The sequence below is a fragment of the Carlito syrichta genome, unplaced genomic scaffold (assembly GCF_000164805.1).
Source record: "Carlito syrichta isolate Samal-C Ts95f unplaced genomic scaffold, Tarsius_syrichta-2.0.1 Scaffold304337, whole genome shotgun sequence".
NCBI lineage: Eukaryota > Metazoa > Chordata > Mammalia > Primates > Tarsiidae > Carlito > Carlito syrichta.
In genome coordinates, this window is record NW_007248433.1 from 697,645 (window position 1) to 725,527 (window position 27,883).

The following is a 27,883-nucleotide window of genomic DNA, read 5'->3' on the forward strand; positions in this document are numbered from 1 at the left end:
GGGCAACTTGGCGAGACCTCATCTCTACAATAAATCAAAAAATTAGCTGGGCATGGTGGAAGGCTACTTGGGATCATCTGAGCCCAGCAGGTCAAGGATGTGGTAGCTGTGATCGTGCCTAGATGACAGAGTTAGATTCTGACTTAAAAAGAAAAAAGGTCAGGCGCAGTGGCTCACGCCTATAATCCCAGCACTTTGGGAGGCCGTGGTAAGAGGATTACCTGAACCCACGGGCTCGAGACCAGCCTGGGCAACATGGCGAGACCTCATCTCTGCAGTAAGTCAAAAAATTAGCTGGACTTGGTGGTGCATGCCTGTAGTTCCAGCTACTTGGAAGGCTGAGGCGGAAGGATTACCTGAGCCCAGCAGGTTGAGGCTGCAGTGGCTGTGAGCATGCCACTGCACTCTAGCCTGGGCAACAGAGTGAGACTCCAACTCAAAAAAAAAAAAAAGGCCCTAAGAGCTCAGTCACGTTCCCTGCAAGGGACCACACTGCTCCGTGTCTCCATGCAGGGCCCCAGGAAGGGTCTACATGGGTCGCCAGGCAGAAGAAGTGTGAGTCTGAGCATTCACGGAGTGGCCAGGGCTGAGGGTGTTCCCTCCTCACCACAACTGTTCACGCGTGGGCGCTCAAGTCTTGCCTGGCAGCATACAGAGGATACCTGGGCCATGGCAGGCCAAGAGGGGTCCCTGGGAGTCGGTATGGAGAGGGCACAGGCTGAGAGCAGGGCCGTGCTGTCTGGACGGCACAGCCACAACTGGAGGAGAGGCCTAGGTGAGTCACCCTCTGAGCAGGCTCAGCTGCCATGGGAGGCATGGCCCCCGGGCCTAGCAGCAGGAAGAAGGCTCTGCCATACTCCCTCCCAGACTTACCAGGGATGTGGGCGCTGGGGGGCACCCAGGGGGAGAAGGGGAAAGGCGGGGAAGGGGGAAGGGGGTCAGAACACTCTGACGGGCCCAGGGCAGTAAGCACTGGCAACAAGCCAGGCAGCTGAGCTGGGCAGAGGCGGGCAAGGCTGGGAGAGATGGCCTCGGTAGGAACACGGAAGCAAGGAGCGTGAGGCTCTCCCCCATGAGGGCCCTGGCCTACCCACACGCAGCAGTGGACGCTGGAGGTCAGGGCCCGGGAGGCTGAGGTACCGGATCCCACAGCCCCGCGTCAAGGCCTCACAAAGTCGTCTGCAACATCCTTGTGCAGATGAACATTCAGCCCCCGCACAGATGTCGCCGATGCCCATGCTGGCACGTACAGGTGACCCACCACGCTGCAGCCGCACCACTCCAGGCAGCAGCGGACACCACCCGGCCCCAAAAGAGTGCGACCTCAAGGCAGAGGCAGCCAGGGAGAAGGCAGACACCTCAAGGCCCCTCCCGGGCCCACCTTCCATCTTCCCCTGCCACACACCACACGGGCTGGGCAGTCCCTAAGCCCAATCACTCAGGCTCCTCCTTGGAACCTGTTTTAGGGAAATCTTGGTAACCTCTGGCCTCTGGCAATGCCGTCAGCCTTTCCAGATCCTCCCTGCGGGAGGATGTCCCTGATGGACCGAGGAGCATTGCCACGGAAGAAGCGCTAGTGTTTGCTGTGTCCAGGCCTGGCCCATCCCTACTGAGTAGGAGCCAGGAACAGACTAGGGGCTCAGCAGAGTGCAAAAATGTGACCTGTTCTCTGAACAACTTGCATGTCCTCGCAGCCGGGAGGGGCTGGCTGTGCAGGTGCTGAGGCCTTGCCTTCTGGCTGCATGGCATCACTGCAGGCCACCAACCGCTGGACAGACTCCTCAGCCCTCCCCACCCCCGCAGAGCAAGGGGCCATGGGAACTGACCAACAGCCCACAGTGATGTCAGCCATTAATGATGGAGACCATTACTAGACCCAAACACTAGAAGCAGGTTATACACTTGGATTTGAGAGTTTTTAATCAGAAGTACTCATCTTCCATCACTGTGCTCGTGACAGCCCAGGGAAGGCCTCCCATGAGACCAGGTTTCAGAACGAGTCTCAGGCTCTTGGTAAAAAATGCATGTTGTTGATTTCACTTAAACAACAGTAAGGCTGCAAGGCGCCAGCCCACGCACCCACAGTTGAGGCTGTGTGCCGCAGTTGCCATCACTCAGCTGCCTCGCCTGGGATGACAGAAAAACCGTCACAGCTAGCGAGGGCAGGGAGAACACAGCTCTCAGGAGAATCCTGCACCTGGCGCTGAGACTGGACCACGCCCCTTGTGGCCCTGTGCGTTCCGTGGAAGAATCAGGCCGGGCGAGTCTTGGGGGTCCTCAGCGCAGCTCACAGGGGATCTGCCTGGAAGGCACCCTGTACACCTACCTCATTCCGAGTCTCAGAGAACCTCCCGGGCGGCCACAGATCCTGGGCAGCACGGAGAAGCACCCAAGGTACTAAAGCCAAGGCAGCGGGATTCTTAGTTTCTTAAAGGCCAGTCAGCGAGAAATCAATTAGGAAAATGTTTCCCGGGACATCCTCAGCTTGGTCTCCAGACAAAGGCACCTCCTGGGGTCCCTCACCGGCAAGCTGTGTCTGGGATGGCGCCGGCTGCAGGCTGGAGAAGAGCGGTCCCTGCACCGTGGACTCTGACCTTCAGTAGACCCGACCTTGGCTTAGATGATGGGGTCTCCAGTGTGCATATGAACACAGCGCAGGGCATATGCAGGTGGGGGCGTCGGCACTCGGGTCTCCATGCAGGAGGCTGCCCAGAGGTTCATGGTGCACAGGTGCAGGTGTGGCTTCTCTGCCCCTGGCACTTTCACATTTCCTAGAACGGCACCTGTGTGAGCCACCCACAGGAGATAAACCCAGAGACTGCTTCAGATATGCGGCCAGGAGACTCGTGTCCTGGAACAAGTGACTGGCAGTTGAGGGTCTGACGCCAGGCATGTGCGGGGGGAAGGTGTGAAATAAACAGTGCCCTGCCTGAACCTGGCGCTGGGAGCATCAGGTGGCTGGAATGGTGGCATTGGGTCCCCAGCTGGAGAGTGACTGGGAAAGGTGACAGGCTGCCAGAGATATGCAGTGACATTTCCTAGTGACCTGTATCGCTAACCCCATTTCAGTGATTGGGAAACTGAGGTCAGTGGTGAAATGCTTTTATCCAAAATTCAGGTGAGTCAGTAGAGAAACGGGGATTCAATCCAGGGTCCTGGCCCCACACTGATATCCCACCACCTTCTGGGCTCCATCTCCTCACTGTTCCCGTCGTCACCCCTGCCAACGCTAGTCAGTGGCCTCCTCTGACCACCCCCACAGAGGCCACATCTGCTCAGCTACACCCCGGGGACAGGAGCAGATCCATTCACACAACCTGCTCTGCCTGCTCACAGGGAAGGTTACTGGGGCAGGGTCTTGCCGACTAGAAAACCGCCAGCCAGACAAGGACGCGTGCGATGAGCCACTTCAATTCCTCCATGCCCCTGCAGCCGCCCCCGACTTCAGTTTTATTCTGGTTCTTTCCTTCTTTATGATTATTGTTTTGGTAAGACATGCTCTGCTTCTTCTGTCGCAGTACACATATGCAAGTATGTCACGCTCCTGTGTAAAGTGCTGGGGTAGCTGGGCAGGAGCCCTGACAAGGTGTGCGTTCTGGTACAAAGGCTGTACTTCGAAAGTGCATGCTGCTTCTATTCACAGATCGCAGGGCAGAGCCGCCAGGACGGGCAGCGAGGCGCGGTGGTCAGGAGGTGAGGGACTGGATGTTCTTGAGCATCTCATCAAAGGCCTGTGGGGATGGCGCATCCGCGTTCCGGAAGGTGGCCTGGACCCGGCTGTACAGGCTGAAGGACTTCAGCTCCAGCCAGATAAACCCGAAGCGGTCCTCATCGAAGAGGATGAAGACCCCGGGGGTACGCTCAGGGCTGGTGAAGCCATGGCCAGCAATGAGGCCTGTGCCATAGAAACTGCAGAGACAAGGGGGAGGGCGTGAACAGAGGAAGAGGGCCACAAAGGCATGAGCGTGGCCAAGTCAACCATGCGCCACGCCGGGTGTTCTCAAAGCCCCTTCATGCCATGTCTACTATTCACCAGCCACTAGCTGAGAAGTGGCTGGCTGGTGGCCCACTGGGATGATGGGCCAAGCCTTCCTGAGGACAGGCAAAGCCTTGAATATGGAAGCTGGGGCTCTGGGCCACTGAGGAGATATGTCCTGCCTCACAGCACCTGTGACGAGGACTCGCCCACTGACAGTGTGCTCAGCCAACTCACTGAGCTGAAACAGAGGTCTTGGCGGGCCTGAGTGTTCTGATCCCAAGCATACGCCGCCAGAAAGCAGGCCCAACATGACAAACTCTACTTTCTGGGATGGTTACCACCACCCCACGAACAATTCAGATAAAACAGAGGCCTAGCCTGCCGTGGACGGGAGCTCAGACAGCAAACCGCACCAACACCCCCTCACAGCTTTGAGATCCACTCAGACTAAGTCTTCCTTCTTGCAGAGAACGATGCACTTCCAACAGAGGGCGGGACATCAGGGGCTGCCTGGAATCTCCACTGCAGGGATGGTGTCCGGGAAGCCCCGCCCGCCACACAGAGGCCTCGCTGGGCCAGAGGGGAACAGCCTGCAGATGGGACTTGTGCCTCAGAGGGTGTCTGGGGGCAGGGTAGGGCAGGGGAGTCCTCTCGCTCATAGGCAGGCAAACAATGGCCACAGTCAGGAAACAGACAACAGTTACTTCCCGCACAGGGGCCAGGCCAGGCCCTACAGACATGGAACTAGCCAGAAGGGCCCTGGCATTCAACACAGGGTGGAGGCCCATCCTGCAGTTCAGCTGGGACAGGGACTGGACCAGAGCTCCCGGCCAGTGGCCACAGCATGCACTGTGGGCTGCAAACTGGTTCTGAGCCAGCCATGAGCTACTGGGGGCTGTCAGGTGTTTTAGGGTAACAAAGTTTTTTTTTTTTTTTTTTTAACAGCTATTCAGCACGGTCATCACCTGGAGAAAAAGAGAATTCTATGCAACTGACAGGTAGGGATGACAGCCAGAAAACCTGGCTGTAACTGACCTTCTGCATGGTCCCAGTGCAACCACCCAGAATTTTCTGGATGATGGAACATTCTAGGTTACACTGCCCACCAGCCACGTGTGCTGTTCAGCACTTGAAATGTGGCCAGTGGGACTGAGGAGCTGCATTTGTCATTTTACTTAAAGCTGGTTCATTTACATTTAAACGGTCCTAGGGGGTGGGGAGGAGGGAGGGGCCTCCTCCAGCTTCCACCTAGGAAGGACCTGATGGATGGCCTGAGAGGGCAGAGAGGGCAGAGGGTGGCCACACAACACTGGAAGTAGGCAGCCCAGGCAGGCCCTGTCCCGATGAGCACCCATCTGGGACAGCAGCAGTGCCAGCCCCTCCCACACATGGTCTTAGCAGCGTCCACTTCACTGGCCACCCAGGCACTTGCCTGGCCAGCAGAGGCAGCCAAAATATAGCAGGAAGGAGGTGAGAGAATCCACAGGAAGGTAGGGCCACATCCAAATGCAGCCCTGGGAGATGGCAGAGGTGGCACCTGGGAAGATACTCAGGCAGACCACCAACCCAGAGCATTCTCTGGGGAGATACCTTCGTTCTGCATTTTTGGCCTTCAGAGCCGCTGGACAGCTCACCTTCCCTCTCTCGACTATAAATGAGCTGCTAGGATATGGGTGATGGAACTGCCTTGTCGGGACAGTGTGAGGCACTGGGGAGAGACTTGTGCCCTGGTGGCTCTGACAGCCCCAGGCAAGGTCCTCTCAAATGGTGGGAGGACGGGAGCCTCTGTGCCGAGATCCAGCCGTGCAGCATCTCACTCAGCTGCCGCCAGCCCAAGGGGCCGGAGGTCCTACTCCACAAAAGCCCAGACCTACTCTACCATCTGGGAAGGGGTTGGAGCCCCTGCTGAAGCCCACCTCTGCCCCACCGCCTGCCTCGCCCTTACCACATCCTGCAGGTGCGCGGATAGTCCTCATTCCTGGAGCTCACTCCAACAGGCAACACAAATGGCTGCCCCTCCCCGCCCTGGGCAGACTGCTCAGCTGCGGCGGCTCCGCCCCCAGGCTCCGGGCAGTCCACGGCAGGCACCTCTTCTGGCCCCCTGCCGGGCTGGACAGGCCCTGGCCGGCTGTGGTCCTCACCCGCTTCCTGCCCGCCGTCCTGCTTCTCCTGGCGCAGGCGCTCGCGGGCCTCCAGGACGATTCGCGAGAGCTCGTTGAGGTTGCGCAGGTTCTCAACGTCGGGCAGCTGGATGCGGTGCCGCAGGTCGACCTCCACCGTCTGCTGCCCGGCGGGGATGTTGGGGTCACCCTGTGGAGTGGCTGGGGTTAGTGGTTGCACAACTGGGCACTTGCCACCTGGCCTGGGCCTGGATGAGCTCAGTCGGTGTCCCATGAGAGAGGGGCAGCCCCTTATGCAGGGTGGGGTCTCGGAAGCCCTCAAAGTGGCACCCAGCACAGGCAGCCCATGTGGCCACACTGACAAAGGGGCGGCAGTGGTGACCAGGCGCCAGGGCAGCCCGCCTCTGTCTCCTGGAAGCTCAGCTGCGAGCTCAACCAGGAAGAGTCTGTAGCCCTGAACTCCTCAAGGGGTCAGGGCGCCAGACGCAGGGAAGGGGGTGGAGAGGGCCCCACTGTACCAGACAAGGCCCTGTTCCCTCTGGACACTTCAGTGCCATCTGCAGAGCCCATCCCAATAACCATGTGAGGCCGAGTGCTGGGCGTGAGCACCCGTCAGTGGCAGCACATTCAGAATACAGGAGGGGCTTCACTGCTGGGCACGGCAGAGAGCCCTTTCCCAGGTCACCCCCAGTTAAATCTGAGCCTTGGGGAGGGGGGCTGCCATCTGCATCCCCTAAACTACCCAGGGGCTTCCAGGAGTGGCCAAGGTGTGGAAAAGCTGCCTCAGATGCACTCAAGCTCCCTGTGAGTCTTGTGAAAATGCAGGTTCTGGTGCAGCAGGGCTGGGTGGGGCCCGAGAATCTGCATTCCCAAGGTCCTGGGGAGCTGGGGCTGCAGACCGAAGCCCCGCTTGGGGAGTTCGGGGGCAGAGCTCCTTGTAGGCCTGCGTCCCCAGGGAACCCAGCCCACCCCACCAGGGCGGCTGTGGGGGGCGCCACAGCGCTCACCGTGATCTTGGTGCCCCTGGCCCGCTGGCCGTGGAAGCTGAGCATAACGATCTCCAGGCCGTGGCTGCCATAGGTACCCTTGAAGAGGCCTGGCTTGATGAGGTCGTCGGGGTGGTGGGGTGGCAGGTAGATGCGGCGGTAGGTCAGGCAGTTGCTGCGGGGGGCGGGGGGCAGAGTGGTCAGCACAGAGGCCTCCTGGGCAGCTCGGCTTGGGCTGGGCCGGGGTCCACCGCACCCGCAGGGAGTGAGGAGAGAAGGACTGTGCCCAAACACCCGCCAGGAGAAGCGGGGAGGGGCCACGCCCACACACACGCCGGCAGAGGATGCCGCGGCCACTCACTCGTACTGGCTGGTGTAGATGAACTTCATGAGGATGAGCTCCTGCATGTGTTCGTGGAAGATGTCCTCCAGCGTGCGCCCCCACTCCTCCCTCAGCCATGTGCGGAACTCCTTCCAAAACAACACAGCCATGAGGGTCGCCCACAGGACGACATGAGGAGGCTCTGACCATGCTGCTGGGAGACATGGCACGCCCTTCTGTGCCAGGTAGGTGCCCCTGCCAGAAGCCTCCGGGTGGGGCAGGAGGACCACATGCTGGTGAGAGGCCATCTGCCCCGCCCCAGGCCCTCACTTCCCTGGAGCAGGGACCACCTCCTGGCAGGAAGCCACCGGGCTGCGGGGCACCTCGGGCGAGACTGGGACCACAGCGCATGACCACCGTCCCAGGTTACCACCCCAGTAGGCCCCACTTCCATGCCCACCAGTGGGACAGGAGCAGCGTCTACACTGGCTGGCTTTACACTGCACAGCCCCTAACCTGCCTCTAGGGCTCCTGGGAGAGTGAGCACGAGGGACACCTGGCCACCAAGCAGTTTGTTCAGCAAACATGTTTGTAAGAGGGGTTCCTGTCAACACCTCCCCCAAGGCTCAACAACTAGTGTGAGTCTGTAGCCAGACAATGCCAAGGATCCTAAGTACCAAACAGTTTGATTCCCCACGAGTAACATAACTGATCCAAACTTCCAAGTTCCTAACTCAGTATAGTGTTTGTAATGATTATCTAGAATCAGCTCTACAACCTGAAGCAAAAGCGATTTACCAAAAAATAGAAAGCTACAATCTCTCAATTGCTTTAATATGAGCTATGATAGCACCACTGCATCCAGCCTGGGTGACAGAGCAAGGTCCTATCCCTAAAAAGAATAAAAATAATAATAGTAGTAGTAGTAGTAATAGCAATTCAAGACAGGTCACAGACCTAAACATAAATGCAAACGCTAGGCTGGGCAAGGTGGCTCACACCTGTACTCCCAGCACTTTGGGAGGCCAAGATAGGAGGACAGCTTGAGCGCAGGAGTTTAGGACCAGCTTGGCCAACACAGCGACACCTCATCTCTACAAAATATCAAAAAATTAGCCAGTGTAGTAGTATACACCTATAGTCCCAGCTACTCAGAAGGCTGGCTCGAGGGGATCAGCTGAGCCCAGGAGATTGAGGTTGCAGTGAGCCGTGATCGTGCCACTGCACTCCAGCCTGGGCAACAGAGTGAGACCCTGGCTCAAAAAGAAAAAAAAAAAGAAAAGTAAACCCTAATGTTAAATGAACGAAGAAACTTCTATCTTAAAAAAGACATACTCTCTTTGCAAACTGGGGGCAGACAAACTTTTAGGACCCAGAAAATAACTATAAAAGGAAAAAACTGACAAATTAGACTTTGTCAAAAATAAAACCTTCCATCCAAGTGGCTGACCTTGGGAGGAAAGGCTCTAACCAATGAAACAGCTAAACAGCAGAGAGAAACAAAAGTAACTGACTGTCATGAACAAGGACTTCCACGTCTCCACAGTGAGTAACTAGACTCCAACTAAGCACCATCACCAAGGTGACTTGTGTGTGGTCATAACCTGATTTACTTTGCCTGGAAAGCTCAAAGTCTCCAGGTCTATTGACTCAGAACAGGGATCTCTGAAGTGTCTGTGATGAAACTGTCTTGCAAGGGCAAGACATGAGTGCAAGAAAAAATAACAACACGGGGCCTGGACCAAGAAGACAACGAACCTACAATTTCCCCAGGCCTTGCTGTCTAACAAGCCGTCACCTCCATGTCCACAGCAGCCCCAGGACTGAGAGCAGCAAAGGTGCCTGTTGGCCGCTTGTGACGTGGCAGTGCTTGGGGTCATGGTGGCGCTCAGGATGTGGTGGCTGCTTGGAGACATGACAGCTGCTTAGGATGTGGCAGCATCCAGGGACATGGTGGCACTTGGGGATGTGGCGGCACTTGCGGATGTGGTGGCCACTCAGGCAGCTGCTTAGGGACATGGCAGCACTCAGGGAAGTGGTGGTGCTCGAGGACGTGGCAGCACTCTGGGACATGGTGGCACTCAGGAAGATGGCAGCGTTCAGGGATGTGGTGGCATGGCCCATCCTGCCTCCTCTCTCCCATGTCTGCTCCTTCCACAGGTCCCAGGTTTCCAAAAGCCTCAGCCTGGGGAGGGGCCTACATAGGAGATAGTGGCCCAGCCTGTCACCCATTTAGAAAAATCCAGGCAGTGTCTGCACCAGAGAGCTGGTTGCTAGGGACCTGGGAAACAGCTAATTCTAGAGCTCACTGGGAAACAGGCAAGCAGGATGAGTCTGGAAAACAGAAATAGAGGGGCCAAGGGTCCCGGTTTCTCAGACTCTAAGACACAGGGACCCACAACCCCGTGGTATCATCATACCCATCAGGCAGCATAGGACAAGGAGTCAGGAAAGCAGCAGACCCCCACCAGCGCTGCTTACCCACAAGTGACCCTAACAGGGCTGGCCTTGGGCAGAAACCCATAGCTCCCAAGAGGAAGTTACGGGGGCTCTAGGTACATAAGCCGGTGCTAGAGGGCATTAGCACTGCCCCCAGGCGGGGTATTCCAAACTCAGAAGAGACTTCTCTGCCAGGTGGGCTGTGAAGAGGCCCGCTTCTCCCCAAGGAAGAGTGTCCTGTGTCTATAGCTCGTCCCTCCAACATTCCAGGCGGCCAGGCTCCTCTGCTCCCACGGGAACACTCTGCCTGGAGTTTAGAATCAGACTCTCCTCCATCAGATTTACTGTAGAGATGAGGTCCCTGTGCTCAACCTCTCATCTCACTTTTCTTTTCTTTTCTTTCTTTTTTCTGAGTCAGTCTCATTCTGTTGCCCAGGCTAGAGTGCAGTGGCATGCTCACGGCCACCACAGCCTCAACCTGCTGGGCTCAGGCAATCCTTCTGCCTCAGCCTTCCAAGTACCTGGAACTACAGGTGCTCACCACCATGTCCAGCTAATTTTTTGATTTATTGTAGAGACAAGGTCTCTCCAACTTGCCCAGGCTGGTCTTCAACCCGTGGGCTCAAGCAATCTTCTCACCTCAGCCTCCCAAAGTGCTGGGATTACAGACTTGAGCCACCATGCCCAGCCTCACCTTACTTTTATTTTATTTTTCTTTTCTTTTCTTTTTTGAGTCAGAGTCTCACTCTGTCGTCCAGGCTAGAGTGCAGTGGCATGCTGCTCACAGCCACCGCAGCCTCAACCTATTGGGTTCAGGTGATCCCTCCGCCTCAGCCTTCCAAGTAGCTGGAATGACAGGAGTGTGCCACCACACCCAGCTAATTTTTTGATTTATTGTAGAGATAACATCTCACCATGTTGCTCAGGCTGGTTTCAAACCTGTGGGCTCAGGGAATCCTCTCACCTCTACCTCCCAAAGTGCTGTGATTACAGGTGTGAGTCCATACCTGGGCTCTCATCTCACTTTTTCAAACTATCAGGATGTGTCACCAAGTGCACACCTCCTGACACACCCTCTTCCTGGGACACAGCTCACCTAGTAACTCAAGCTGCTCTCTGGTCCAAAAGATTTAGCTAGAAAGTAAAAAGAGGGGCCGGGTGTGGTGGCATGCCTCTAATCCCAGTACTTTGGGAGGCCCAGGTGAGAGGACTGCTTGAGTCCAGGAATTTGAAACCAGTCTAGGCAACACAGAGACTCCATTACTTCAAAACATTGGTGGTATGGTGGTAGCTACTTGGGAGGCTAAGGTGGAAGGATCGCCTGAGCCCAGGAGGTCAAGGCTACAGTGGCCATGATTGTGCCACTGCACTCCAGCCTGGGTGACAGAGTGAGATCCTGACAACAACAACAAAAAAAAGCTTAATGACAAATGTACAGATCTACCTGAAGGAAACAGTAATGCCCCACTGAGAAATATGGAATGTGCATGACCAAGCAGAGGCAGACAGCACGCCGGTCGGAGGATCTCAACATCACACAGCCTCGGCTCTCCACACACTGGCCTCTAAGCGTCATGTGATCCCAATCAAAAGAAGAGTCACCAAGAGGGTATTTCTGGGAAACAGCTAATTCTAGAGTTCACCAGGAAACGGACAAGCAGGATGAGCCCGGAAAACAGAAATAGAAAGACAGAGGCAGCCCGGTCCTGCAGGATGAAACACAGTGATAAAGCCACGATCATCAGAGCAGTGTGGAAGCCACGTATAGACAGACATTGTGGATCAGAATATCAAGTCCAGAAACAAACCAAATACCTGGCCATCTAGGACAAAGGCGTTTCTCAAATTCATAGAGAAAAATGTAGATTATTCAACATCCGGCCTGGAGGCAACTGAGAGGACCACACTACAGCAAAGTCATGGCTAACCTTATGTTTCACAAGAATAAATCCAAAAACCCGGAGGCATAAATGGGAGAAAAGAAAAGCATGAGTCCACCTACAAACATGGCACTGGATAGGGGAGGGGTTTAAGACAATGCTAAGCTAAGAGGCTTTAAGGAAAGAGAGACCAGGACCAGAGTGTCTCATATCTGTAATCCTATCACTCTGGGAGGCTGAGGCGAGACTATGGCCTGAGCCCAGAGTTCGAGACCAGCCCAGGCCTCTTGGTGAAACCTCATCTCTACAATAAATTTTTTAAAAAATTAGCTGGGCGTGGAGGCAGACAACCGCACTTCTAGCTACTTGGAAGGTGGAGGCAGAAGGATCGCCTGAGCCCAGCAGGTTGAGGCTGCAATGGCTGTGAACAGCGTGCCACTGCACTCCAGCCCGAGCGACAAAGTGAGACCCCAACTCAAAAAAAAAAGGAAGGCCGGCTAGGCTCGGTGGCTCAGCCTGTAATCCCGCGCTTTGGGAGGCTGAGGTGAGTGAATTGCCTGAGCCCGCAGGTTTGAGATCCACCTGGCCAACTTGATGAGACCTCATCTCTACAATAAATCAAAAAAATTAGCCGGGCATGGCGCACACCTGTAGTTCTGGCTACTTGAAAGGCTGAGACAGAAGGATCACTGGAGCCCAGCAAGTCGAGGCTGCAGTGGCCGGGAGCAGCCACTGCACTCCAGTCTGGATGACAGAGACTCCAACTCAAAAAAAAAAAGGAAGGCCGGGCTTGGTGGCTCACACCCATAATCCCAGCACTTTGAGAGGCCAAGATGAGAGGACTGCCTGAGCCCATGGGTTTGAGAATAGCCTGGGCAACATGGTGAGACCTCATCACTACAATAAATCAAAAAATTGGCCAGATGTGGTGGTACGCATCTGCGGTTCCAGCTACTTGAAAGGCTGAGGCAGAAGGATTGCCTGAGCCCAGCAGGTCAAGGCTGCAGTGACTGTGAGTGTGCCACTGCGCTCCAGCCTGGGTGACAGAGTGAGACTCCAATTCAAAAAATAAAAGAAATACACCTGCTTATATAATGATTAAAAATTTAAAAAAATCCCATAGATGAAAACACCATAAGGCAAATCAAAAGACAAAAAAAAGAACGAGGAAAAAACCTGGCCACTCCTATCCGGAAAGGGCTCATTTTCCGGATAAAGAGCTTCTACAAACTCGCTGGAAACACACCAACACCAGACAGAAGCAGAGCTCTTCCCAGGCACCAGCTACTCCCAGACACCTCATGGAAGAGGCCACAGAGCTCCTGACCAGAGACACTGTCCTCAGCCTCGTTCAGAAAAAAAGAAATATAAATTAATAACCCCAATGTCAACATTCCAACAGGGCAATGACTCTCACCACAACACTTGGATGTTTTTCTCATTTCTACAAAAAGCACGTGCTATTTGTTTATTTGTTTGTTTAACTGAGAGGTTCTAGCTCTGTCACTCAGGCTGGGGTGCAGTGGTGCAATCATAGTTCACTTCAGCCTTGACCTCCTGGGCTCAAGCGCTCCTCCCACCTCAGCCTCCCAAGTAGCTGGCACTAAGGCCCGGGCCACCACACCTGGCCTATTATTACATTTATAATCAGAAAAAATACTATTCCACTTCAAAATCAATGAGCTCACACATAGAAGCTCACTCACAGAAACTTTTTCTGTCCCAAAGTATATGTTACCAGAAACATAATATGTGGCTTTCTTTTTTTAAATCTCAACAGCTGAGGAATTTCTATTCTTAGAAGATACGCTGACATTCTCATTTAAATGTGAGCTGCAGCCATTGCATACATGTCGTGTATATGACTGGACTTCAAATGTAAACTGACGGTGTTACAAATGAAAAGGCATTCCCATTCTTCATCATCTTCACATGCTGTTCATTTAAGAAACAGGCCTCCCCCGCCTTCAAAGGGTCCCGAGAAACTCATCCATTCTGTCCATCTTTCCTCTACCTGCAGGTCTCTGGCTAACACAGAAAACTACCAGAAACTCAGTAACTGGCTAAGAAGTGTGCACCCAACAAATAAGCACCGACTGCAATGAGCATCCTATGCTTTACAAGTTCAAGTTCTTCCTAAAGATATTTTGAAGCTGGGTATGGTGGCTCACGCCCGTAATCCCAGCACTTGAGGGGCAGAGGCGAGAGGATTACCTGAGCTCATAGGTTCAAGATCAGCCTGGGCAACATGATGAGATTTCATCTCTACAATAAATTAAAAAATCAGCTGGGTGTGGTGGCACATGCCTGTACTTCCAGTTACTTAGAAGGCTGAAGTAGAAGAATCACCTACGCCCAGCAGGTCCAAGCTGCAGTGGCCATGAGCGTGCCACTGCACTCCAGGCTGGGGGACATGATGAGACTCTGACTCAAAAAAAAAAAAAGGCATTTTGAAAGGACAATATGGCTTAGATCTTCAGAGAACTCAAGGGTAGTATGACATCACTCATGCAAACAACAGGACCCCTGACACACATGCCACACTGCCACCATCCCAGAACCTCAACCACAGGGTCTTCGAGGAAGGAGACAGGGCTCTGAACACAGCCCTCAGGTCTCCCTTGCATCTCATGCCAGAAGCAGCTCCTGCAGCCCTTGGTCATGCACGTACCCATCAGGGGAAAGGGCGCTCACTAGGGAAACCGCAACCTCCACGTGGCTTGTGCCCAAGGGGTGGGATGACACCACTCAGGCACCACGCACAGGACACCACTCTCATTAGGGCACCAGGGGCAATCCCACACTGACCACAACAGGCCAGCCCACACGAAGCAGCCAGGCTGCAGGGCGTCCGTTGGTGCCTCCAAACCCTCCCGCCTCCTGTGTCTGCACTTTGCCCATGGGAGGGCCAGGTGGGCATGACAGCGCGTGACCAGGCCCTGCCTCCCGCAGCTTGGACTCACCTCCTGCCTCCCGCCAGACATCCTGTGGTGGTCCGTCTGGTTGCACTTGGTGGAGAACTCATCCTTCTTCACAATCTTCAGCATTCACAATGGAAGGAAGAAGGGCAGCGAGGGACACTGAGTCAGTCGCCACATCCACCAGGCTGGCCAACCCTCACCTCCACCAAACCCATCTCCAGACACCCAAGATGCTACTGACGTGGGACCATCCAGAGGGAGTGCAGAGTCACCCTGAATGCGGGGTATGGCGGGCATCCAGGAGGGGGGATGTGTGCGTTTTTTCCAGCAGGACTCAGAGCCGCAGAGGGGCTATGTCTCACGCGTGTGCAGAACACACTGCTCCATGGGCCCATTCAGAGCAGAGCATTTCATCCCAAGCTGATGGTCCCGCAACAGGAGAAAAGGGACCAGAGGAACACAGACCCCACAGTGGGCTGTGGCACGGGTGTCTTGAGGAGCTCAGCAGGAGATCTGCTCGACACAGGACTGCTGCTCAGAATATCACAGTGAACCTGGCCGGCCCCTAGGGAGGCACTGGATCAGAAGGATCCACCCCCTTGCCTGCACATGCCTGGCTGGGAGCCCACATGCTCACACACCTGAATGTGGCCGTTGTGGGGCCCTTTGTGGCCATACATGCACTCCACTGTGGCAGACTTCCTCTCCATTAGGTGGATCCTGAACAGTGGCTTGAATCTCATCGGGTCATCCACGTGAGGGTCGTGGGGGGGCAGGTACATCCACCCAATGATGAACAAGCCGTCCACCTGCAGCCGGGAGATGGGCACGGGTCCACACATGGGCTCACATGGGTAGAACACAGCGGCCCTGTGTGCCTGCCACCTCCACGGCAGTCCCAGGGTAATCCCAGCCGGGCACACACACAGGAAGCACATACCCCGCAACAAGGTACGTGTCAGTTCCACAGGCCTGATCTAAAGCAGCGCCCTAGCATCACGTTCAGCTCCACAGTGGAAGGGAACCGACTCAGTGACACTAGCAGGAGGCAAACAGGATATTCCAGAAGGCAATACCCAAGAAGGCACCCAGCCTGTCAGAAGAACGCATGCTCCTTTCAACAGAAGAGGCAGGTAACAGAATGCACATGGGTGGCACGAAGGCCCTGCCTGCATCCTGATTTGCACAACTAACTGTCCCAAAGAAGATCTGAGATGATCTGGGAAGCTGAAAGAGGGGCGAGGCACCAGGCAACACCCAGGAGTCACTGCTGCTTTTGTCAGGGTGGTCTTGATGTGGGGGAGACGTAGGAGACACCCCATTTCTTAGAACGCCACACTGAAGTAGGAAGGAATGAAATGCCATGGCCTGAGAGCTGCCTTAAAGTTCTTCAAAACAGAAGCATGGGCGGGAGAGAGGCCGGGAGCCGGACATGAGCTGAGAACTCGAGCCTGGGGTGGTGATTGTGAGCACCTGGCACTCAGCTCCCCGGCCATCTGGGTGTCGAGTGGGAGATCACCAAAGCAAGGTTGCCAGCGCTCTCTCCAGTGGGAGAGACGGCCCCACAGTCACCCCCGCTGGGAGAGCCAGGACCCAGCAATCACAGGGAGAGCACATCATCACCTCTGTGGCCGATGAGTCAGGCAAAAGCGAGGTGGCTCAGCTCTTCAGGGCTCATTTCTCTATCCCCTGTGTTCAGAAGCTGCGTCTTCTTGCTGTTGTTGTTGGTGTGTGTGTGTGTGTGTGTGTGTGTGTGTGTGTGTGTGTTACTCACTTCCAGTAAGAAAAACAAATATTTCCCTGCCCAACTAAAAGGAGGAAAAGAAATCTGCCCACGCTGTAAGGGGCCTGGCATGTCTCTGGGGAAACAGTCTAAAAGCAAGGCTTGCCCCACATGGCATTTAATGTAACAAATGTCGCATGTGTTTCCCAATGGATGTTTCCACCAAATCACAATGTTTATCCCTCACCCAGAACCCCAACTAATGAGCAAGACACAGAGACAGAGTCACCACTCACCCAGGTGGCCTGAGGACACCAGACCCAGAAAAACCTACCAGGGACTGTCTGTGCCGGGCCCGAGGCCACAACAGGAGCAGACATACCTGCCGTCACCAAGTGATGCATACAGCCAGTCCTTGGGCTCAGCTCCCCGGCCTCCAAGCACACAAAAAGAGGGGAGGGCCGGGCACAGTGGCTCACACCTGTCACCCCGCACTATCTAGGAGGCTGAGGTGGGAGGACTGCTTGAACCCAGAAATTCAAGACCAGCCCGGGCAACATAGCAAAGCCTTGTCCCTACAAAAAAAAAAAAAATGAAAACATTAGCTAGGTGTGATGGTATGCACGTGTAGTCCCAGGTACTCAAGAGGCTGAGGTGGGAGGATCACCTGAGCCCAGAAGACTGAGGCTGTGGTGAGCCATGATCATGCCACTGCACTCCAGCCTGGGGGACAGAGTGAGACCCTGACTCAAGGGAAGAAAAAAAAGGTCAGACTTCCATTTCTGATCATGATAGGTACCAGGGAGTGGGTGGTCCCTCCCACTGCAAACAAGAGAAACAGGAAACAAATATTCTCAGACCCTGGACAGCAGGCAGCACAGGACTGTGGTCCCCCCAAAAAAGGAGAGTCAGAGGTGACTCTGCCATCACCCTGGACATCCACCTGGAACTTTCTAGCACTTTGCAGACTGCAGTGCTCAGAGGGGTCCACAGTAGGACCTGCAGTCTTCTGAGGAGACAGATGTCGTAGCTCAGAGGGCCTGTGGGTAGAAGCATGCAGGCACAGACCCAGGAAGGAGGGAGCCGGCCAGAGGATGCTCCAGAATCGCCCGAGCCTAGAGCTGCTGATTGCGGCAGAGTAACAGGCCTCAGTGTCCTTAGGCCGACCTTACCCTGTCACCACAAGGTCCACGGGCAGGGTGAGGAGGCCAAAGTGAAACTGAAATCGCATCTCTGCTCATGCGGCCCTGAGCAGTGCCCGAGAAGCTCTGGGGCCTCTCCTCGAACGCCACGACTCTAGGCTAGCCGAGTCTTCGAGAAGGGGTCCCTGCTCTTGCACAGACCCGCGGGGCCGGACTTACCACCACATTCAGCAGGCCCCCGTATGGCCCGATGTCTGGCTGCCACAGACCCAGGACGTGTCTGTAGCGGTGCAGCACTGCAGGGAGAGAGAAGCCTATGGTTAGACACGGTGCGGCGTGAACCCAGGAACCACAGGAGGGGGCTGGGCTGTGAAGACTCCGCTCACAGAGGCGTGCAAGAAAGTCGTTCACACAAATGCACATCAAACCTCACCTACGAGTTTCCAGAGCCTTCTAAGAATAAAAAGACGGGCACAAAGCCAAGGTGGAGTGAGCTTCCTGAAAGCAACGCGCCTCCCACCAGTGGGGTAAAATCAAACAAGGCTGGAAAGTCTCCTTTCTAGGAACAAGATGGGGAGCATGTGCAGAGAGCCTTTCTGAGTGCCGAGAGATAAGCATCGCTGCGAGGTGGGCCATGAAGCAGTGAGGCTTGGAAGGTATCGTGGTAGGCCGGGCATGGTGGCTCATGCCTGTCATCCCAGCACTTTGGAGACGAGAGGATTGCCTGAGCCCAGGGGTTTGAGACCAGCCTGGACAACATAACGAGACTCATCTCTACAATAAGCCAAAAAATTAGCCGATTATGGTAGCGCTCGCCTGTGGCTCCAACTACTTGGAAGGCTGAGGCCGAAGGATCACCTGAGCCCAGCAGGTAGAAGCTGCGGTGGCCATGATTGTGTCACTGCACTCCAGCCTGGGTGACAGAGTGAGACTCTGACTCAAAAAAAAAAAATGTCATGACTCACAGGAGGCCAAAACTCGACTTCTGTTATGCTCCAGGCTAGATACTGGCCAGGCCAGGTTGGACCATCTCACCCTGAGTAGCTCCCACTGACCTTCAAAGCAGCCTTGACCCCTACCCAGGATGCCTCCCTTCTAGGATGGCCTCGATGCGCCAAGCTTCGCCTCTTTCCACAGCTCCCAGCCTGGCCCTCCGATGTCTGATTGACCGGCCTTCCCACTCTCCATCAGCCTCCACTGGGGTCACAGGACCCCAGTCATCTCTGGAAGCTTCCCCCATCGTATCTGCAGTCATAAGCCACCCAGCCCGCTAAGTGCTTGTATGGAGACTGCCTCACAGACGGCTGCCACTGGCCTGTGACATTCAAGAAGACTCCTCAAGCCAGGTTCCGTGGCTCAGCCTATAATCCTGCGCCTTTGGGAGGCTGAGGTGAGTGGATTGCCTGAGCCCGCCGGTTCGAGACCCACCTGGGCAACTTGGCGAGACCTCATCTCTACAATAAATCAAAAATTAGCTGGGCGTGTTAGTGCGTGCCTATACTTCCAGCTACTTGGAAGGCTGAGGCAGAAGGACTGCCGGAGCCCAGAAGGTCGAAGCTGCAGTGACCGGGAGCGGCCACTGCACTCCAGTCTGGGTGACAGAGTGAGACTCCAACTCAAAAAAAAAGAAGACTCCTCAACGGACACACACCCAAACAGCAGAGCCAGGGCCATGGGTTGGGTGCAGGAGCCAATGTGGAGGGTGGTCCCAGGAAGAAGGGCTGGGGAGAACATGGCAGGAGGAGCCAGCAGAGGACACTTCACAGACACCCCCATCATGGCCACCAAAGGGCAGAGGTGGCAGCCCAGGTTGTCCCTGCATTGCTCCGACGGTGGAATGGAAATTGCTGGGTCTCGCCATACATAGGACTGCCCGGAGAGGGGCACCCACACCTGCCTAGACAGCAGGTAAGACCAAAGGAGCACGCCCAGGCACCTGAGGGGGCTGAGGGCTGCCGAGACAGCTGGAACAGATTCCCTGAGTCCAGCAGAGCTACTGAGAGAGCTCAGGAAGTCAGGTAATGATAAATCTCCACAATAAATAAAAAAATTAGCCAGGCATGGTGGCATGCGCCTGTGGTTCCAGCTACTTGGAAGGCTGAGGTGAAAGGATCCCCTAAGCCCAGCAGGTGGAGGCTGTGGTGGCCATGAGTGTGTATCACTGCACTCCAGTCTGGGTGACAGAGATTCCGACTTAAAAAAAAAAAAAAAAAAAGGCCGGGCACGGTGGCTCAAGCCTGTAATCCCAACACTTTGGAAGGCCAAGGTGAGAAGATTGCCTGAACCCAGAGGTTGAGACTAACCGGGGCAACTAGGCAAAACCTTGTCCTTACAATAAATGAAAAAATTAGCTGACGTGGTGGCACACGCCTGTGGTCCCAGCTACTTGGAAGGCTGAGGCAGAAGGATCGCCTGAGACCAGGAGGTCAAGGCTGTGGTGAGCCGTAATCATGCCACTGCACTCCAGCCTGGGTGACAGAGACCCTGACTTGAAAAAAAGGTTGGGGGCAAACAGCGCTAAGAGCACCACTAGCTCAGCAGGTGCTGGCTACCAGGCAAGCATCTGAGGGCTCTGTGGGCAACGGGAGCCAGGCTGACTTCTGAGCACTGCAGTGACCGACTGCACCAGACTGCAGGAAGATCACGCAGGCAGACCACAAGGCTGGGAGGCAGTGAGGAGGTCACTGCCTTGTTCTGGACACAGGGAACATCCAGAGCCTCTGCAGCAGACACTTCACTCCAGCAACAGCTCTGCAGAGCTCACTGGACATCACTCAGGAGGTACCTGAACAAGTCTCAGCTGGTGGGGTCACCGCTGCTCACCCCGTGCACAGTGTCCCTGTTAGAACAATCATGAGCCTGTTTGCAGGACACGGCAAAGTCAGTCTTGTCATTCATGGTCATGCCTTGAGGGGATTGTGACCAGGAGCCGTAAACAAACACTGAACTCAGTGAAACGCAGGCTCCAGTGCTCAGGGGTGAATGGACATATGCCTGCAACTCTGGAATGCACCAAAAACAATCAGTAGGGCCAGGCACGGTGGCTCATACCTGTACTCCCAGCACTTTGGAAGGTAGAGGCAAGAGGACTGCCTGAGTCTAGGGGTTCGAGCCCAGCCTGGGCAACTTAGCCAGACCTCGTCTCTACAATAAATCAAAAAATTAGCCGTATGTGATAGTGTGCGCCTGTGGTTCCAGCTACTCGGGAGGCTGAGGCAGGAGGATCACCTGAGCCCAGCAGGTCAAGGCTATGGTAGCTGTGAGCATGCCACTGCACTCCAGTCTGGGCTACAGAGACCCCCAACTCAAAAAAAAATCCAATAGAGATATGGATGGAGGGAAGTAGACTGCGGAGTGACAATGACATGTAGCAGAGTATTGCTGAAGCCAGGGGTGGAGGTGGGGGTTTGCTGTACAAGTCTCTCAACTTTCTTGTATGTTCATAATGAAACACTGGAAGAAATAACACTACTCAGCATGGCCCTCTTCTCCCCTCCTCTCGTCTCCCAATCTAAGCGATGGAAGACCCTTCAAAGACCACGCCACCAATGTAGCAGTCCCCTCTCATATAGTCATTCAAAAGAGATGAATCCAAGAGTTTAAATGAGAATTCAGCTCCCATCCAGACAGAGAGAGTAGAGTTACAGACACATGAGCGTGAACCTGACCTCTGAGAATCCCAAAGCCTTGCCAGTGCTATAAACATGCCATCCAGCCACCTGTTTCTCTAAGGTCACAGGACCCGGCCCTTCCTTATGTGGGCCCTGGAAAAAAGAGGACCATGAACAACATTCACTGTAATACCGCACAGCAAAATGTGCCCTAGTGTCCCAACATGGAGCAACATAAGTCGGTTGTTTGTTTGTTTTTTCTTAAGACTTGTTTTAAAGTAGATTTAGATTCACAGCAAAATTAAGAGGAAGGTACAGAGTGCCCCCGCCCAAGTCTCCCCATGATCAGCACCACCATCCAGAGTGGTGCGTTTGTTAGTCGCTGACTACAATGACACGTCATCACCCACAGCTGACATCAGGGTTTCCTCTTGGTGTTACATTCTGTGGTTTTGACAGATGCGCGGTCACCCGTGCCCACCATGAGGCATTGCACAGAGGATGTCACTGCCCCAAGAATTCTCGGTGTGCTTCCCACTCACCCCTCCCTCCAGCCCAGCAACCCCTGCTCCCTCTACTGTCTCCACAGTGTTGCCTTTTCCTGGACGTCTCTGGTTGGAAGCACACAGTGTGTAGCCTTCACACATGAGCTGCTTCACCTACTAACATGCACTTAAGATCCTCTGTGTCTTTTCACAGCCCAACAGCTCACTTTTTTTTCAGCACTGACTAATACTCTTTGTCTGGATGTTTTTCAGTTGATGATCCATCACTCACTGATGGACATTTTGGCCAGGTTGATCAGGAGAGGACACCAGCAGGTGGGGAGGAAGGCTGATCAGGAAAGAGTACCAACAGGGCAGAAAAAACCCAACAGCTCCTGAGCAAAGACCTGCCAGCTCTGCAAAGGACGAGGTGGTCGAGCAAGGCATCCTTGTGCTGATCCTCTGGATTGTATAAAAACCTGATCTGGAGCTGCATGGCCGCAGGTTCAGGGTGGGGGTTCATGGTCAGGGTGCCCAGAGCTGCAGAGGAGCCTCATGGCTTGATAAGCCCCAGCTGCCTCAGAAGGTAGCATGTTCACTCCGGGCCAGTCTCAGACCTCGGGGCAGTCATGTTCACAGGCAAAACTGGCTTCCCAGTCAAGAAGGCAAGTGAATGTTTTCCAGTACTTTCCCTGTGTTCTTGTGGGACCCTTGCCCTGAACCGGTCATGGGCTGAGTCAGGACCGGGTCCACAGCTGGCCTGGCGAGGCCCTCACAGCGCCCTGGCCGGGGAGCTCCCTGCAGCCCAGGGTTTCTCACCCAAGAAGCGCCCTCCTCTCCACAACGTTTCCCAAGGACCATCAGGAGAGTCACCAAGCCGCTGGCTCAGGGCAGACACACACTTGGAACCTGAGCTGTCAAGTAGACTGTTCTGGACCCTGCAGGCACTATGTTCCAGACTCCTCAGGCACCATGCCATGTTCTAGACCCTCCAGGCACCGTGCCGTGTTCTAGACCCTCTGGGTGCCGTGTTGTGCTCACGGAGCCAGACCCTTAGCTACAGAAGGCAACAGTGACCCCAGTGATAAGAGCACTGCTTCCAGAGGCAGGCTTCCCCTTCCCAAGGACCTGTCCTGCCCATGAGGCAGCTCAGAGCTTTTCCTACCACTGGTCTCCAGGTCACCCGGGGACAAGGTCAGCATGGTTTTGTCCATAAAACCACACCCAGCTCTAGGGCAAGCTCCACCCCCAGAACAGAAACAGTCAGGAATGGCTAAGGGACCTCTCAGCTCAACGGGAACACTCAGTTCTGCTCCAGCCTACCAGGCAAAGCCGACAAGCAGGGATGGCCCTCCTCAGCACACCACAGGCTGCCTCAGTAGGGTGCTCCACGTGCCACTCCCACAGCCACAGTCCACCACATCTGGGAACACTGGCCTGGTGCTCGGGCACAGCAGGAAAACATTTCAGAATCCTCAAGCCTGTCTCTGCAGATCTGAGGCTTGGGACAGTGACGTGGTCCTATATTTCTGTCTCACCCAAGAAAATCATAAATGCAACAAATGTATCCCCCTTCACTTGCTAGCCGCTGTTGTAGTTAGGACAAAGCCAGGAGGAGCGTCACGCAGACACAGGAGGGTTGGCCAGTGACTCCAGTTAGGGTTTCTGCCACCTCCATCGGACCCTTCTGCTGTCACACTTCCCGGGGTCTCTTCTCTCCTCACTGACCCACCTGTGAAGTGGCCACCTGGGTCTCTGCAGGGCAGCTTCCCCAAACCCTGCTCTGTGAGTCATCTGGCCTGTCTCCTGACCCCATGGTGGGCAGCATTGCCCTGAATCCCTGGCACCTGCTTAGAGTAGTCTAGAGCCCTCGGGTTGCACAAAGTTATTTTAGCTCAAATGCACAACGCATCAATCTGCACCCAAGCAGAAATGTCAGACCTGTCCTGAGGACGACAGGTTTCTCCATGTGGCTCCCACAGCCTTCCAGATGCTAGCCACCCACAATACCTGGCAATGACAAGACCAAGAGGAAGAGCAAGCAGAAAAGATGCCCCAAGAGCAGCCCTCTAAAGTCACAAAACCCGCCACAGCACCAGGGCCCTTGGGCCTTGACCACATGGACTCACTCCTGGCAGGACAGCCTGACACTCGTGGATGTTGGCCACTCCCTGCCACGTAGGCGTCTGCAGTGTCTTCTCTGGCCCCACGGCACAGGGTCCAGGGACATCAACATGAACAGGGAATAGCCCACATGGATACAGGAACACAAACTCATGCAAGGTTCCAAGATACTCATAAGCCATGGTCACGACTAACTTTCCTGAAGGGTTTAGCTGACGCTGGAGAACAAACCATTAAAACACACCAAGAACACTTGGATACCAAAAACACAGACACGTCATGGGTTCAAGATAAGGTGGCTGAAACTGGCTTTCTTTCTTCATGCATGGGAACCCCATGTCCTGATATTCTCGTAGGTCACAGAGCTAACAGGCCAGTCACCATTTAAATCTGTCCACAGAATGATACTATAATGTTTACAACTGGTGCTTTCATCACTTCTTCTGTATTTCCCAGGTTTTCTACGGTGACTTTGTATCTTTATAACTACACTCAAACCTTCGAGGGGTCTGTGGCACATCAGTCACACCTATAATAAAGTCGCCAGCCAAAGGCAACTGGGAGACATCACCACCAGTAGCTAAGCAGTCTAGAAACTCTAGAAGGCAGTCCCCAGAAGCACGGCAAAGAGTCAGACTCATGGTCCTTCCTCATGAGCTGAGGAAGCTTCCCACCACCTTCTTTGGGGACAAAAGGAATGCTCCCCCAGGACAAGTCTGGGGACCTCCCGGGGTCTAGTCACCCAAACCTCCTTGGGATTGGTCAGAATTCTAGTCCAGCTCTATCCACAGCATCCGTTCCATCGGCACCATGGGACAGAGGGCAATGTGAGGGAGCTCTCAGCACTTGTCCACTGGCACTGGAAAGCCTCCACCAGGCCAGGTCCGGCAGTGTGGATCGAATGTTCTCCTCGATTCTTGCTAAGTCAACCACTCTCTCCCCTGGGGCTGGAGAAGGAAGCTTTGCTCACTGACTGCCAAGCGGGAAGGACTGGCCTGTGACAAGATGTTCTAGGGAGGCCACTTCCAAGAAGGCTCAGGAAGGAGCAGCAGCTGTCATCAAACACTGCCGCCCCACACCTGCCAGCCCCTCGCTCCCTGACCACTTGGACTCCTGACTCCCTTGACACCATCCCCACTCAGACAGTCCACCTCTACGCCTGTTCATACAAGCAAGGGGAGTTTTGTGAGAGGTCATGTGAAGTGCTCAGACTCATCCCAAAGCCTGCTGAGCAAATCCAGCATCCTGCACTAACTCCAGAGCTATCCCTTACGCAAGAGGGGACCCAGTTACCACACTGTAGCTGCATGCCGAGTTGGACAGGGCACTGGGAAAGTTTTATGAAGTACTCTTATTCTTTCTGCCCCCAGTGAGTTTGGTTAGAAACTGATCATTTATTAGACTCAGGTGTGGGTAAAACTCCAACAGGCAGCACTGGCCCATGGGCACCGTGGGCTGGGGACCAGCAGGAGAGGCTGTGGCCTCCAGAAACTCCAGCAGGGCTTTCATGCAAATGGCTATTTTCAGTATCTTTCTTGACAACTGAAATTCACTAAACCACCCTGAGCTAATAAAAGGTGGAGACTGTATTAATCTCCTAGGACTCTGGCTTAGGGAAATTTCCAGAGTGCCTCAGAAGAGGAATTCAGTTGTAAAGAATTAATTGCTGCTTTGTGTGCTTGCCTATGGTGGGGATCTGTGCATGAGATTTCTTTAAAATTCACATAAGCGATCAAAATGTGATCAGATGTCGATGCTTGCACTTCACCTTAGAATAGAGAAGTGCTCAGGTGTTCCTCTGTTCACGCTGTGGTACCTTCCTCAACAGATGGTACACATTAATGTGCACGTCCACACAGCCTCACCATTATGCCACCCAGACCTGCAGCCCACAGCTGCCACAGGGCCGCTGATTGCGGGAATCCCACCAAAGCCAAGCCGCAGAGTAGCACTGCAGCCAGGTGAGGGACAGCCCCAGCCTGGGTCAGCCTGCTCTCGGAGCCCCCGCTGTGCACTACGCAAGTGAGGACCCTCCCCATGCAGGTCTCGGCTGAGCCCGCTGCCACCAAGCAAAAGCCCACAGGGTACATACGGCAGGTGTACACGTCTCTGTACTCCATGTGCTCGTAATCAGGGAGAATTTTCATAAAGCGTCCCGACTTCACGCGAGGGTTTATACCTGAATAGACACAGCAGGAAAGGGCTCAGGACACAGTTTCACGCAACTCCACACCCTCTTCCTCACTGACCCGGCACAATGCTTTCACACACATGCAGCCCCTGGGCCCTGGAGGCAAGCTCTCGCCAAAGCTGCCTGACTGGCTGGAGAACATCTGTGGCATCTTGTCCTTTGCATCCGTGAGCTCCACCAGAGATTTCCGACGGCAGGCCCTGGCCCAGGTCCCTAGGGCTTGGCAGGCAGGAGGTAGGCCTTATGGCCCATGGGTCTGGGATGACGGACTATGGAAGCCTTGCCCCGATTAAGCCACGAGCCTTGTCCAGTGCTTCTCAGCCTGCAAACTCAAAGTCAGGCCTTGTCATTGCTCAGTTGGGCTGGCCGACTCTACCACCAGTGCCAGAAACTCAGGTTGATTTTCTTCTATCTGGTGTCAAAGCTAAGTGATTTTCTCCTGGATATGACTTTCAAAGCAACTTCACAAAAACATATTAATAGTTCCTGCACTGTGAAAATGAACATTGAAATTCACTCTGGCCAGTGCAGATTAAACACTTTGGGGTACTAAATAACAGATGGCCGGGCATGGTGGCTCTCGCCTGTAATCCCAGCACTTTGGGAGGCCAAAGTGGGAGAATTGTTTGAGCCCAGGAGTTCAAGACCAGCCTAGGTAACATAGCGAGACCTCGTCTCGACAAAATATCAAAGAATTAGCTGGACATGGTAGCACTTGTCCCAGCTACTCGGGAGGCTGAGGTGAGAGGGTTATGTGAGCCCAGGAGGTTGAGCTGCCGTGAGCTGTGATCATGCCACTGCACTCCAGCCTGAGCAACAGAGTGAGACACTGACTCAAAAAAATAAAATAAGTAACAGATAATATGAACTATTCTCTACATTTTAAAGACATTTGCAGAAGTCAAGAATCTGCAGTGAAACATCTCACAAGGTCCTGTCTGTGGGACCTCCCTCCCGTGCCCACCCCCACCCAACCCTTGGCCACAACACCTCCTGCCCACCTGCACCCAGACAGTTCCTCCACCGCTGAGATGAGCTCCCTCATGCGCATTCCTCTGGGTGCTGCACGGCACCCTAAAACCTCGCAGACCAAACACCTGTGTCCCACCAGGATGTTCCTTTTGGTGCTGACAACTCTCAGAGAGAAATCCACCTTCATGTCGCTTTGAGCCAACATAGGTCAAATGGTCTAACCAGCCCAAAGAGGAGTGAGAAGATGAAAACGTGTGGTGTGAGATACACGTAGAAACCATCTGACCATTCAGAAGAGCCGAGAGCATTGGCCAAAGATCAAGAAAAGGGACCATTCCTGGCACACAAGACAAGCCAGCCAGGAAAATGGTCTGGGGCCAAGGAGATGTTGAGCGCTCAGTGTCACTGTTGACCCTGGAAAGCAGAGGAACTGGAGAAACAGAAAATGGGGCCCCTGGGGGCTCAACCTGCTCACGGGAAACTGAAGGGGGGCAGAGTTTGATGTGTGAGGGCTGCCTCTCTGTAACTGAGGGCCAGGGCGGAAGGGCCACAGTTCACGTCCCAGTGACCAGCGGCTGACTGCATACCCCCAGGCTGGAGGCCTGGAAGCAGAGACCTTAGGGGCACCAGAGCCATCTCCTGCACGGCCCCTGCCCTCAGATCTCAAGGGCCTCAGTGCCAGCAAGAGACCCCTACATCCACAATGCGCTGGAAGGTAAGGTTAATGACACGCCCAGGAGAACAGGGTGCCCAACGCCAGTACCCTTACGACCAGTGAGCATTCAGGTGCCGACCGACTGTGACGTGGCATCTGAGAACAGAGCTGTGGGTCAAGTTACTCCTACTGGTTGTTGTTGATGGGCACTGTCTGCTTTTGGTCCACAGTAAACAATGGATGATAACAAACAGATGGACTCACGCTTTGCATAGACGTCCCGACAGGACACGCCGGTGATCTCCAGTTTCCGCAAGTTCTCGCAAACACCAT

General features: G+C 54.6%; 1 protein-coding gene across 1 annotated transcript; it reads right to left on the reverse strand.

Moving 5' to 3' along the window:
* Positions 1-1,897: 1,897 nt before the first annotated feature.
* FBXO31 (F-box protein 31) lies at positions 1,898-27,883 on the reverse strand. Its single transcript, XM_021713203.1, has 8 exons — positions 27,815-27,883; positions 17,732-17,808; positions 15,289-15,456; positions 14,690-14,764; positions 7,447-7,556; positions 7,107-7,260; positions 5,925-6,289; positions 1,898-3,909 (listed from the first exon to the last, which is right to left on the reverse strand). Exons 3-8 carry the CDS (start codon positions 15,427-15,429, stop codon positions 3,687-3,689), a joined length of 1,068 nt encoding a protein of 355 aa, XP_021568878.1. The 5' UTR covers positions 15,430-15,456; positions 17,732-17,808; positions 27,815-27,883; the 3' UTR covers positions 1,898-3,686.